Consider the following 14,805-nt stretch of genomic DNA (forward strand, 5'->3'; position numbering starts at 1 on the left):
TGAAGTCCCCGGCGGAGAAAGAGGGGGGGCGGTGGCCATCGTAGATACGGACACGGCCTCTGAGGAGGAACTGATCGAAGCCTTAGAAAGCCACGACGTGGGCATGGCGGAGGTCCAGCCCATCGGGAGGAACCCCGACGAGGGGGGCGACGAGAGCGACGGCGGCGCCAACGAGGTTCCAGATCAACTGTCACGCCCGTCGCAGCCAATGCCGCAGGACAACTCGGCAGCCATTTTGATGGCAATACAATCCTTATGTACGGAAATAAGGACGAGATTGCCCTTACCCCTGACGGAGGAGCCGGAGCCAGGCCCGACGGAGGAGCCAGAGCCAGGCCCGTCGGGAAGTCCACCACTTAAGAGGAGAAGGACTCATCCTTGTCCGCCTTTTCAACCCTCGCGGCCTGCTCATCCTTCGCCCCCTTCCACGGTCCCCGGGGATGACACGGACACGGCCACGACAGGTACTGATGATGATGACGGTGGCGACAACGGGGTGGACCTCCCGTCTCCCCCCCCTCCCCTCGGGCTTCCCTGTCCGATGAAATTGGATCTTTACATGCTATGATCGCCAGGGCATCCAAGCTTTTCCAGCTCTGCCCCGAAGAGAAGGAGGGGTTCCTCTACCAACGGCGCGAGGCCAAGAGGAAGACGGTCCTCGCGTGCCTCTGCTGGATGACATCTGGGACGAGGGACTTTCCCTTCTCAAGAACCCATCCACGACGCCGGCAAAAAGGGACCGGTATGAGAAAAGGTACCGGGTCCCGGACGCGGCCCCTCTGTGCCTTAGGGCACAGCCGACCCCGGATTCGGTCGTCTCTGCGGCGGCCAGAAGAAAGGCGGGGGGGCATCGGCCTCAACGGGGGCATCGGCCTCAACATCGACATCCCCGCCGGACGGCGAGGGAAAGAAACTGGACACGATGGGACGACGACGATTAAGGCAGCCAACACCTTGGCGATAGTTGCCCGCTACGACAGGGAGCTGTGGTATAAGATCGCTCCTTTGTTGGAATTCCTGCCGGACGACAAGAGGGCGGAGGCCCTGGAAATGTTGCAGGAAGGCGAAGTGGCGTAGGACCACGCCTTAACAGTGGCGACGGACATCGATGACACCAGTTTTCCGCCAGTTGGGCAACTGCGTTTGCCTCAGACGGCGCGGATGGCTCAAGGCGACGGATTTCCGCCAGGAAGTACAGGTCAAGGTGTTGGACATGCTCTTCGACGGGAACAACCTGTTTGGGAAAACAGTTGATGAGTCCCTGCAAGCCATCAAAACGGACACGGAGACGGCCCGGGCCCTAGGAGTTCTCCAGCAGCGACGGCCGTCCTTTCGGAGTGCCGGAAGCAAGCAAGGGGCCTCCAAAAGTTCCGGCGATGGCTCCTCTATCTACTGTCAAGCGACCCATTCTTCGTCGCAGGAAGCCTATAGGGGACGAGGCAAGTCGGATGGATCCCGCCGTCGTCGCCAGCGAGGCCAAGGGGGCAAGGCGGCCTCAAAACAGGACTGGAACCGACTGTGGCGTCGGGCCCCCACCGAAGCACCCCAGTGGGAGGCCGGCTGGCAAAATTCATCAGCGTGTGGGAGTCCATCTCCACCGACCGTTGGGTGATGGATGCCCTGGCCCAGGGGCACGCTCTCGAATTTCTAAAAAAGTGTCCGCGCGTTCCCCCTGTGGCCAGGAAGGAAAATCGCGTCCCTCAACTACTGTTGGAAGTAAGGTCGATGCTCAAGAAGGGTGCCATCGGGCTCGTCCCAAAGAGGCTTTGGGGCTCCGGAGTTTACTCAAGGTACTTCCTCGTAAAGAAGACAGGAGGATGGCGTCCCATCCTGGACCTGCGACTGAACAAGTACATCAAGGCACAGAAGTTCCGGATGGTCACCCTCCAGCAAGTGCTGGGACAGCTGGAGGAGGGCGATTTCCTGTCGTCGTTGGACTTGGAGGATGCGTACTTCCCCATCCCCATTCTAAAAGGGCACCGAAAGTTGCTCAGGTTCGTGGTCCAAGGACGGCACTACCAGTTCAAGGCCCTCCCGTTCTGACTGAAGTCGGCCCCCAGGGTGTTCACCAAGTGGCTCGCACCGGTGGTGGCGCGGCTGCGCCTGTAGGGGATCCACGTCTACCCCTACCTGGACGACTGGCTCATCCGAGCAAGGACAAGGGAGCTTGCCGTAGAACACACAGCGAAGACCGTCCAGCTGCTCACGGACCTGGGATTCTCCATCAACTTTCTCAAATCCCACCTGGTCCCGTCACAAGTCGCCCTGTTTCTGGGAGCCAAGCTCGACACAGTGGCGCGGCTGGCCTCGCCGTCGGAGGAGAGGACGAAGGCCATACTGGGCAGGGTGCAGCACCTGTGTTGGCCACAGATGTGGCCAGGGTGAGTTCCATCAAGTCCCTCCTCGGGATGATGTCCTCCTGCATATATCTTGTGCGCCTTTGCAGACTTCAGATGCGTCCTCTACAAGAGTTCCTCAACGCCCGCTGGATCCAAGCGACGGGCAGCTTCGAGGACAGGATCCCGCTCAACGAGACCTTGCGACAGGCGATCTGGTGGTGGGGCACCCGCACTCATCTGACGGCGGGCACAGACTTTTAGACCCCAGCTCACCAGGTAACGTGACGACGGATGCCTCCCTGGAAGGGTGGGGAGCGCACACCCGAGATCTTCACGCGAGAGGCCTTTGGCTACCGGAGGAGAAGCCGCTCCGCATCAACATCTTGGAGCACCATGCAGTGCTCTGGGCCCTCAGGTCCTTTCTTCCGTCCCTCAAGGGCAAGGTGGTGAGGATTTTCACCGACAACACCACCAAGATGTTCTACATCAGGAAGCAGGGCGGAACCAGATCCCCAGCCCCATCCAAGGAAGCCCAGGATCTGTGGCATTGGGCCGTCGGCCAAGGGATGTTTCTGGTGCCTTTTCATCTGGCAGGGATAAAAAACACCATTGCCGACTCACTCAGCAGAGAGCTGCGCTCGTGCCACGAGTGGGAACTACGCCAGGATCAAGTGGATCTACTCTTCCAGCGATGGGGCAAACGCCAGATCGATCTGTTCGCGACGACGACGAACTCCAAGTCCCAGAGGTTTGCCAGCAGGTTTCCCCAGCCAAGGAGCATGGGCGATGCTTTCTCGTTCCCCTGGGACGACCTGTTCCTCTATGCGTTCCCTCCGTTGCCATTGCTGCTCCAGCTCATCAACCAGCTCAAGAGGTCCCGGTGCAGGATGATCCTCGTCGCACCGGCGTGGCCGAGACAGATCTGGTTCCTGGACCTCCTGGATTATCAGCGTCCCCACCTGTCAAGCTGCCGGCGGACGCGGATCTTCTCTCCAGAGAAGGAGGCGCCATTCTTCATCACGACCCGGAGTCGCTGAACTTACAGGCCTGGCTCTTGCAGCACTAGAGTTTGGGGGGGTACGATATCCTGACTGACTGCAAAGAGGTTCTTGCAAAGGCCAGGGCGTCCTCAAATCTCAAGTGCTACGGACACAAGTGGAAGAGGTTCTCTGTCTGGTGCCGTGCACAGAAGATTAACCCTCTGCGGATTACGGCCCCTCAAGTACTGCCGTACCTACTGTCATTGGCCAAAGCTGGACTGGCTCACGCCTCCATCAAAATACATCTGGCTGCCATTTCCCGATACACCAGAACTACAGGACGGGCGTCCTTGTGGTCTCATCGCCTGGTGAAGGAATTTATGGAGGGACTATTCTGATTGTTCCCACCGGTGAAGGCCCCTGGCCCGGCGTGGGAGTTCAACGTGGTGCTGACCAGGCTCATGGGGGCCTCATTCGAGCCTATGCATTCGGCGCCATTGAAGTTCCTGTCGTGGAAGACAGCATTTCCCGTGGTCATCACCTCCGCACGACGAGTGGGAGAGATCCAGGCCCTATCTTGCAAGCCTCCATACTTGACTTTTCACGACACGAGGGTGGTGCTGAGGACGCACCCCTCCTTTATGCCCAAGGTGCCGTCGGACTTCCACCTCAACGAGCCCTTGGTGTTGCCAGTTTTCTTCTCGTTGCCTTCGTCTCCGGCCGCGAGGACTTTGCACTCGCTGGATGTGGCTAGAGTGCTGAAGTTCTACGTGGACCGCACGAAGAGTTTCGGAAGACATCACAGCTGTTTGTGAATTTTGGACCTGTGAATCAAGGGAAGACTTCCATTTCCAGATGGCTGTCCGGCTGCATCACGCACTGTCACCGGTTGGCAAACCGACCGCTGCCAGGCCGTCCGAGAGCCCATTTGACCAGAGCGATCGCTGCTACCACGGTGTTCATGTCTGGTGTGCCCCTGCTGGACATCTGCAGGGCTGCTACGTGGAGGTCGACGCACACCTTCACAAGATTCTACTGCATCGATCGGGACTCCAGGGAGGAGTCCAGGGTCGGCCAAGCAGTGCTGCGCAACCTGTTTGCTTAACGTTAGCCTGTTGAGGAGGTAAGAGATGCTTAATGTTGAGTTGTTGTATTGCTTAATGTTGAGCCTGTTGCCACCTCCCGTGGTTGTGCATGTGTATACTTCTATGTATTCTTATATTCATGAGCATGTGAATCCATGCCAGACCCCATGCTGGAGAAGGAACAAGTTACTAACCTGTAACTGTTGTTCTCCAGCATGGGTCTGGCATGGATTCACAAGCGAACCCTCCCTCCTTCCCCTCTGCGGCTCTTCACTTGGTCATACTGCCACTTTACGTGCTACCAAATCTGAGGATGGCTGCCAGGGGAGGGGCTTAGTGAGAGGGCAGTCATTGGCTGGGGGCAGTATGACCCAGAGATCAGTGATTGGTTACTACTAAGAAAGACAGATCAGAAATGAAACTGATACTGATTTTTTTCTTTGCCGAGGATTTCCAGCCTGACGGGGAATATTCATGAGCATGCAAATCCATGCCAGACCCATGCTGGAGAACAACAGTTACAGGTAAGTAACTTTTTCCTTCTTTCCTATTCTATGCTGGTTACTCCTTATTTAAGAATTCACCTGCCATTTAAAACTGTCTGCAGTTAGTGCAGTTCTTAATGAATTTAAGTTGTGTGTGGTACCGCATAGTGTAGATATGTACCATTCTCTGAATAAGTATTCCATGTCTAAAGTGTTATTATTTATATGTATAATATGTATATATTTGGTAGCGCAGTATAAAGCAGCTGTTATCACCTAACATAGTGTGTGGACATTCCTTTGTAGGGGCTTTGGGGAAACACTGTACTTAAGAACCTGCCTTCATCACCTACTGGAAGCTTAAGCCTGGCAGCTTGCCATGTTCTACCCAATTGAGAGCATTGCTGGGGTTGTTCTGTGCCTTTACCCTACCATATGGGGGTAGAAGTACAGATACCCCCTGCAGTCTTTACAACATGACTCCATAAAACAAGTACAAAGGTAATGAAAGTAATGAACACGGGTTCCCATAAACAGAGTAAAAGATGAGTGAGTGGTAAAAAGTTTCCCACTTAGTCAGGAGAACAGACCAAAACATTCATGAGTCAAGCAAAAAAACTGGGGATCTCAAAGGTGAAGGAGATTAGGCATAGAAATGAAAAACCTACCTAACACACACTGGACAGCTTTTATATAGTTTGAAACATTTTTCTTTATCCTAACTGGCATTCTCTTTCACTTTCAGATGCTCCTCACAGGAACAGAGACCAGTGACTGCGAAGGTAGGACTGTGATACCCTAATAAATGTATGGTTTGTTGTTCAAATGTAAATCTACAGATATGGAGCTACATCTCCATCGAGCTAAGGATCACCAGTAAGATAGATTATTCTTAATACCCTTCTTATTGACAAGAGGGTGCTGAGTCTGCAGTGGTCGCACCAGGTGACACAAGTCCATGGGTCACCTCAAAACACAAAACCTTTTAAGTAGTGTAACCAAAGCACTACTACCCTATTAAGAAACTGCTAAAAGAGCAATCAGACTTAATTCGTATACATAATTTTTCATATGCAACAATGATATAAAAAAACAATTAATTTTAGGCTTGTTGCATGAGTGTTGCAATTTCTCTTTAATGGGTAGGCAGTTAGCCAACTCGCATTTCGTCCTGAAACCATCGGTCTTCAGGGCTAGAAAAACCCGATCATCGGCCAGCAAAATAGTTAGTGATAAACAATGAACATGTACAAACCATAATTATCAATGCATTACCCAATATAGGAATGGTCAAAATTCACAATGTTTTTTTCCTAAGTAAATTCATTGATGAGCACATCAAGGGACCAACATGGGTTTCATAGGTTGTGGAAAAAGACAAAATATGTATAAAAGACTACCATTAATTGTTCAATCATAAAACATAATTAGACACCAAGAAGCACCACCACAATCTAGTACTGATTTCAATGTCTAGTGATTCACAATCTGCTAATCGTACAAAGTGTTCATGTGCCCGCCACCACAACAACCAATCAAAAGATCTTTTGTGAGTGTCCCAGCATCTTCGGGAGCGGGACAATATGGAGCAATCCTGAAGTTGTCTCAATTGCCACCTAATTCTATCAATCCTTACATCCCGAAGTGTATATGCAAGCTAAGACTGTTTGATATATTACCTTATCTTTTATAATAGAGATGAGCAGGCGCTCAGTTCAGGTTTTGCCACTTTACAGCAAGTCCTTAAAAATTGCAATAGTGATTGAAGGGAATAAGTCTTCGCACTGTGTCCTGTAATTGTATAGTGCAACACGTTTTTCAAAAATGATATACGTCAATACCTATTACCAGTATGTCCCACCTAAAGAGCGTAGGGTCATGCCATCTCATTCATATTACCTTAATTAGGGAGCCTAGATGCTCACAAAACAAGGTAACATAATTCCAGAACGTGCCAGGCAATCTAGCCGAGTTGTCCAAGAATGCAATGTGCAGCCTGAGAAAAGAAAAAAAATATATATATATATCTAATGACCGGTGTCCAGTCATTTGGTCGACTACAAACTGGTCGACGCCATTTGGTCGAAAACCAAATGGTCGATTTTTTTATTTATATATGTTTTGTGGGTTTTCGTGTCGAAAAAAAAAAGGGGGGGTCGGGGGGGGGGGGACCCCCCCCAAAAAAAACCAAAAAAGGGGTGAAAATAAAAAATTCAACCATTTGGTTTTCGACCAAATGGCATCGACCAAATTGTAGTCGACCAGTTTGTAGTCGACCAAATGACTGGTAACCCTAATGACCTCTATTATTTCATGTATGTCACGTGTGACCGCTCTATGAAAAAGTTCAATGGCGTTTTCTGTTCCAAAAAAAGGTGCACATTTTGATTTCTCATTTCTTTCTTGGTAAGATGTTGAGGATCTACATCCTAAATCTTTCAAAATATCAAGAGCATGTAGTCTTACTCCCCTCTAAAGACATAAAAAGATGTGCATCCATAACAACCGATACCATGAGGGCGGTGTCTGGACTAGATCTCTTTCCTGTAATTGGTGTGGATTGTTTCTGGTGAAAAAATGTCTTTAGTTTGAGTTTTCTAGTAAATTTGAAAAGATCCATCTGTGTATCAATCCAAACACTTTGTACTGTAGGTGCAAAGGATAACCCTGTATTGAGCACTGCAATCTCTACATCATCCAATATTCTACTAGACTAATTACTATATTCACTTACTTCTGGTTCTCTGTTGTCGCTGATCTTGTGATTCGTGTCCCTGTTGTGAGCTCTTCTCCCCCTCCCTCCTCTTCCACCTGTGGTACCTCGCCTAGTCTTAGATCGGTTATAAAACCTGTGACTGGTGGATCTGAGTAAAATACCCGTTTGCTTGTTTCCTTGAAATTGCCTTTCCAGATCCTTTTCATTTGTTCTAAAGAAACGTAATAGTGGGTTGACTTTGAATTTATTTTTACTTTCTGTTGTTGATCAGGTTCATATTATAAGGACTACTAGAGAATAAATAGTATGTTTGTAAGAATGGATTATCTAAGAGTACTTTTTCTTATGCCTCTTTCTTTGCAGTACTAAAAGAACATTAGCAATCTAATGTTTTATAGCCAAATGCCAATCTTATTCACTGTTGAACTTGCCTTGAGAGTGTAAGTTGTAAGGGATTGCACCATTACGCTAGGTGATGGTTAGTTGCTTAGTGTATCACTATCCTTTCTATTATGCAATTGGGTATATTTTGGGTTTTTTCACAGGCTACACAATGCATTCTTGGAGAACTCAGCTAGATTGCCTGGAAAGTTTTGGAATTATGCTAACTTGCATTGTGCTCCCTAATCAAGGTAATATGGATGAGATGGCAATATCCTAAGCCCTGTTTAGCTGGGGCATACCGCTAACTGCTAGGCCATAAAGACTGCATATGGAAACTAAGGTACAATAACCATATACTTCAGTGACACGACAGACCCGAGATTCGATTTCCAAACAAGTCTGGTTTATTTCAAAGTATCTGTCGGCCGACTGGGTCTGAATGTCTCGCAACGTGTGTTCTCAGACCTCGTGAGACGCAAGAGAGCGAGCAACGCTCAAGCGACAATATATATACATCACATACAATCTTTACGAAGGCAATTTGATCCGCCCATAAACGTGTCATTCAGGCTAGGGTTCGGTGATCGAAAGTCATGACAATTATGACACGTTATGACAAGTCTTCATTCAGTCTAAACATAGTTATTCTAGCAATAGCAGCATGGGAAGCTTTCTGTTATGGGGAACATAGAGCTCTTAGCTCGGCAAAGATATAATGTTCGTAGCAGAGAAACATTCCTTAGCACGTTATCTGTGTGCCTCGGTTCATAAGCTAAGGGTTAGACTGTTCTGAAGCAGAAAAAACCACTCTCCGCGAAGGAGCACCGCTAGAAGAATATAATTCATGGTTTAACTGCCTTTTACTACAGTGTTTCCAAGACAGGCCGGCACCTGGACTACTGATTAGATGCGGCTTCTGCTCGGCTTCAAGGACTTAGTGAGAGAGAAAAACAATGTATTTCTGCATAGTTTGACATTCCTGTCTGTGTTAGTATTTCAGCATTCAGGCCGTGGCCTCGCACCGTGTGCGAGTTCGAAGCATAGAATACATTTTGCAAAGCGTTTTGACAGAAAAGAAAAAAACAAATGTCCGACATTTCACAAAATTGACGCCCTCTGGTTACAATGACGATTCTAGGATTGCAATGTTTGTCACATGATGCGATTGGTTTCTGGCCAACATACTATACATACTATAGGGTTGTTTTGAGTCTAACAAACCCTCCTTTAGGCTGTAAGCCAAGAGCGTCATCCATACATCGCGTCTTAATCGGACCACGTGTCCAATTCTGAACTACCCATACTGCTGTAATCGTCATCAGAAATATTAATTGCCATAAATTCTTTAATAACTTCATTTTCGTGTTGTGCACCTTCACTTATGCAAATAGGTTTCGGTTTAATCGCATGTACACACATGTGTAATTTGGGAGCAAAGGACTGGCAGGCATTGTATGCAACAGCAGCAGAACATGAGGATTCCAAATATCATGACCAAAATTGCAATTCATTTCCATCCCCATGATTGCAACAGTTCCCAAAACCATGAACTTATATTCAGATTCCAACCACCTGTAGGAACATGAATTTCATAATTTAGGACATGTAATTTCTTGATTGCCTCAAATATCGTGGGGGAGGAGTCACTTACGAATACACAGCACACTGACCACACCAATTTGCATACCCCTCCACGATCAGCCAAAATTATATCAAGCACCATTCTATTCTGAAGTACCACTAATCTGATTCCTTTTTGTTCCAGTGTCATATTATAGAGCATATATGTAGTTCCATTTATCGTTTTTTCTAACACTCTGGACAGTTTCCTTATATTCCATGAATTTATTGCTTGCCCCAAAAATGGTATGAATGACTTCGCTATATCCCCTACAATCTGTCCTGTGGTATCGTCTCGTCGTAGCCGAGATCTGAAATTGCAAAACTATCTAGAAGTTTTGGAAAAAACTACACCAGGTAAAAATATACCTAAATAAGGGGGTCCCTTCCCAAGTTCTAGGCAACCATGGATGGGCCTGATTTCCACATACAGGCAGCTGTGGAGCAGGTGTAAGTGGATCTAGGTCACCTGGCCTAAGCCCCGCCTACCTGGTGCCTTCCTGGCTGCCGCTCCTTTTCACCACTTAGCAAGCCCCACCCACCTAGTGCCTTCCTGCTTGCCACTCCTTTTCACCAATTAACAAGCTCTGCCCACCTGGTGCCTTCCTGCTTGCCGCTCCTTTTCACCACTTAGCCAGCCCCACTCACTTGGTGCCTTCCTGCTTGCCAATCCTTTTCACCACTTAGCAAGCCCCGCCCACCTGGTGCCTTCCCGCTTGCTTCTCCTTTTTACCACTTAGCAAGCCCTGCCCACCTGGTGCCTTCCTGCTTGCCACTCTTTTCCCTACTTAAGGAGCCCTCCAGCCTCTCTTCCTTTGCAGCTGGGGAGCAGGTGTAAGTGGATCTAGGTAACATGGCCTAAGCCCTGCCCACCTGGTGCCTTCCTGGTTGCCGCTCCAGTTCACCACTTAGCAAGCCCCGCCCACCTGGTGCCTTCCTGCTTGTCGCTCCTTTTCACCACTTAGCAAGCTCCGCCCACCTGGTGCCTTCCTGCTTGCCACTCCTTTTCACCACTTAGCAAGCCCCGCCCACCTGGTGCTTTCCTGCTTGCCACTCCTTTTCACCACTTAGCAAGCCCCGCCCACCTGGCGCCTTCCCGCTTGCCTCTCCTTTTCACCAGTTAGCAAGCTCCGCCCACCTGGTCCCTTCCCGCTTGCCACTCCTTTTCACCACTTAGCAAGCCCCGCCCACCTGGTGCCTTCCCGCTTGCCACTCCTTTTCACCACTTAGCAAGCCCCGCCCACCTGGTGCCTTCCTGCTTGCCACTCCTTTTCAGCACTTAGCAAGCCCCGCCCACCTGGTGCCTTCCTGCTTGCCTCTCCTTTTCACCAGTTAGCAAGCCCTGCCCACCTTGTACCTTCCTGCTTGCCGCTCTTTTCACTACTTAAGGAGCCCTCCAGCCTCTTTTCCTTTGCAGCTGGGGAGCAGGTGTAAGTGGATCTAGGTCACCTGGCCTAAGCCCCACCCACCTGGTGCCTTCCTGCTTGCCACTAGCCCCGCCTACCTGGTGCCTTCCTGCTTGCTGCTCCTTTTCACCACTTAGCAAGCCCCGCCCACTTGGTGCTTCCTGCTTGCCGCTCTTTTCTCTACTTAAGGAGCCCTCCAGCCTCTTTTCCTTTGCAGCTAGGGAGCAGGTGTAAGTGGATCTAGGTCACCTGGCCTAAGCCCCACCCACCTTCTTAGCCCTGCCTCTTCCTTCCTGCTCTTAACTCTTAGATGAAGGGCGTCTCTCGCCCGGGCGTCCAAAGTAAAGGGCTATTGCTGTTTGGACCTGTTTGGAACAGGAGGATCCAGTGTCCGACCCCCTGGTAAGACAGCAGGTAAGCATGCACCAACATGTTTACACACTCTGTCCCAGCAGGCCATCCCCACCCTCTCTGGTCCCCCTGTGTTACCTTGTGCACCCCACTTCCTGCACACAGGAGTCTGTCCTGAAACATTCTGGTTTCACCATCACCATCTTGTGGCCAATGCTGGATTTTACTTTTATGGACTTCATTGATTCACGGTGTGTTACTCTTTCTCAACTCTCATGCTGGACTTCATTTGCATCTTGTACTGATGGTGGCCCTGAATCATGCTGTTCCATCTTCATCTTGTATCCTGGCTTGCAGCATTGTGTTACTACTGACTTCTGCAATTGTATTTGCTCTCCTCTCTTGCTTCTCCACTCTTTTTGACTGCTTACTCTGTTCTCTCCTCCCCTATCCCTTTTCCTATCTCCTCCCCTTACTTTCTTCTATGCACTTACTCCATCAGAATTGTCCCTGGACCTACTATGATAGCAACCTTGTCTGTCGGCCCCCTATCCCCTTACTGTTGCCCCCCTCCCTCCAGTACTATCTGAAACGTTGTCAAGCCTAGTACGATAGTCACTTGTTTTGTTCCACCCCTCCCTTTCTGCACCCCTCTCCCTCAACTTTTGTTTTCTTCCGGCTCTACCAGAAATGTCGTCGGGCCTAGTACGGTAGTCGCCTGTCTGTTTCCATTTCCTTCCCACTCTCCCCCTCCCTTATCTATGTCTTAGCACTTGCATTATCTGAAATGTCGTCAGGCCGAGTACGATAGTTCATGTCATATCCTTACTGTTCATGGCCTGTAAGAATGTCGTTGTATTTTCCCTTGTTCCCTTCCTTGCCTTGAAGTGCTTTGAAACACATAGTTTATTTATATAGTGCCTATACACAATCATATCATATACAAAATAGACAGAATCTCCTATATATAATGGTTTTTCTTCTTGCTCAAGTACAGCAATATTCATGCATCTAGTAAACGTTCCCACTGAGTAGGAACCCTTTTTCCGTAAGCAAAATGGGACAGAACGTGGACTGTGATTAATAGTATAGGAGGGAGGAACAGCATCTTTGTTTCCTACTGGAGCCATTTTAAAAGTAATTAGGGACTTGTAAGGCTTAGAGAGCCTATCTACTGGACTCGTTGTTACCGTGTTTATTTTGCTTCTGCTTGTAAATACAGAACAACCCAATGGTTCCAGTACTAGTCTTTGAAACTCATTTATATTTGTTCCATCGAACTGACCAGTAACACTATCATTCCACTTTCCATAAAATAACGCTCTTAATGATGCATAACGGGCAGTATTAAGTGGCAAAGGTTGTACATACCAACCCATTCCTCTTTCCCCATGCTGGGGTAAATGGGAATAGACCCAACAATTGGACTTATTCAACATAGCATGTGTCATATTCATAATCAATAGCAATGTATTATTGTCAACCTTTTCTGGGTTTCACTTCTTGTGAGCAGAGAGTATAAGAGAGCACATGTACTGGGCTGCTCACGGTAGGAGCATTGGTAGCAGTTAAGAGTTCAAAGGATGCACAGTTTCTAGATACCAAAATATTGGGACTAGTGTAATCAAAATGCAAAGCAGTATCATAATCCTTACCATGATATTCTTTTTAAACTAAGTCTTTCTAGGAGTAGGCTTAATCTCTATTTCTATATCATCAACAGCATTGGGGCAGGAGGGAGCAGGGGTGAATATAGGCATTGTCTTGCAATGTTTATCTCAGGAAATCACAGCAACACACGTTAGTAACAAAACGTTCAGGCCAGTTCAGGCTAGCCTGCTTATCAAATGACAGCAAGCTGATGTAAATAAAGCACAGAGCTCCAAAAAGGCAGGAGCAAGCATCGATAGTGTCGGTACCATATGCCCCCGCTCGTTCACGCTAGGTTGCACTGGGCCTTCACTTTTCAATGCTAGCACCGGGAAACCAGCTTTCAATTTGATGCAGCTTGTTAGGCAGAAACCTGTGCAGTTCCCTTAGGGACCACTGCAAAAGATTTAGGACTACAGGTGTTTGGCAGTAAACCCAATTGGTAGAAGTTTGTACCACCCAGATTTACCTGGTAGCTGTGGCTGAGCAGTCAGACTTCTCTCAAGATGAGTTAGGCAGTATATAGAGTATACACAATAGGTACAGAGACACAGTAGCACAAGCAAACACTGACCAGAGCTTTGGTGTAAAAGTATATCATTATTTAAAGACACACTTGTAAATTACACTAGCACAAAGAGAGGTAAATAAATTCAACACACAGTCACTATTATATATATATATACAACCCTAATTACTTATTAGACAAGTCTTGATGAGAAACACCATTTATTTTCAGACAGAGGTGAGCGCTTAACATAAGGTGGCACTCTAATAAGTTAATAAAAAGGGAGGGTAAAAGGCTGAGTTATGAAAGCACACAAATTTCAATACTTTCCAAAGAACCACAGTGAGGCAGGTTAGGCAGAGTCTACTGGGGAGCAAGGAAGTTCAAATGCCAGGCCCACTCTTAGAGAGAGCAAGCGAAATGTGTCCAGGATCACACAGTGGGGTTATGCCCAAAGAGTCTTTGTAGAAAGTTCGCAAAAGATTGAAATCAAGTCAGGAAAAGTTAGTTAACAGGCCCCAGGCTAGCCCAGGTTAGAAAGTCGAGGATTTACTGTCACCCCGAACGATCTGTTGCAAGGGAAGCCAGGCGGGACACAGTACCTGAAAGTGGGAAGAACGCTCCAGCGGGGGCAGTTGTTCCTGGCAGCGGGTGCAAGTCGGTGTTTCGTCCAGAGGAAGAGGAGGTCTCGATGTGGAGGAAAGCTGAAGGTCGTTGCCCTGCCAGGGAAGAAACCAGCCGCAGAGTTTCCCGATTACAAGGTACTACCCTGTTCTTTGCGGTAGTGGTGATACGTGGTATTCTGGTTGCCGGGGTGCTTGGCAGAGGCAAGGCGGCCACGAGATGGTCCAGGAAGGCGAAAAGACGGGCAAACTGGTTATCCCCACCAGTCAAAGGAAGAAGACTCTCCGGACTGGAGATCTCCTCTGTCGTTGGGAAAAGTGGTGAGATGGTTCCGCAGGGCTCCACCGGTGGTGTCGTCATTGCAGGTCGGCTCGGCTTCTCCCTCCTCGGATTCTTTAGGTCCTGTGGCGACTTCTGAAGTTCCAGTCCCCAAAGCCCTGCTTTTATGCAGAAAACCCCCATTCATTCAGCCTAGCTGTCAATCAAACATGCTAAGTGGTGAGCCGGGGGGCTCACCACTTGGGCCAATCACACAAGAGTGCGACTTGACTTGCCGAGGCAACTCAGTCCAGGGTGCCTAAACCCCCTCCCACACCCTCTGTGGTACCCAGACAGAGTGGCACCACTTTTGGAGGCTTCTGTGGAGAAGCCCGCCAA

General features: G+C 48.8%; 1 protein-coding gene across 2 annotated transcripts in view; it reads left to right on the forward strand.

The window, feature by feature from the left end:
- Positions 1–14,805, forward strand: part of C5PH6orf52 (chromosome 5p C6orf52 homolog) — a 569,473-nt gene that overhangs the window by 522,412 nt on the left and 32,256 nt on the right. For both annotated transcript variants that reach the window (XM_069613440.1, XM_069613441.1), the window contains one exon: positions 5,635–5,671. In XM_069613440.1, the coding sequence (XP_069469541.1) occupies positions 5,635–5,671 (37 nt within the window). The remainder of the gene's footprint in view (positions 1–5,634; positions 5,672–14,805) is intronic.

This window comes from Ambystoma mexicanum, chromosome 5p, assembly GCF_040938575.1.
Source record: "Ambystoma mexicanum isolate Mex_15411 chromosome 5p, UKY_AmexF1_1, whole genome shotgun sequence".
Classification (NCBI taxonomy): Eukaryota; Metazoa; Chordata; class Amphibia; order Caudata; family Ambystomatidae; genus Ambystoma; species Ambystoma mexicanum.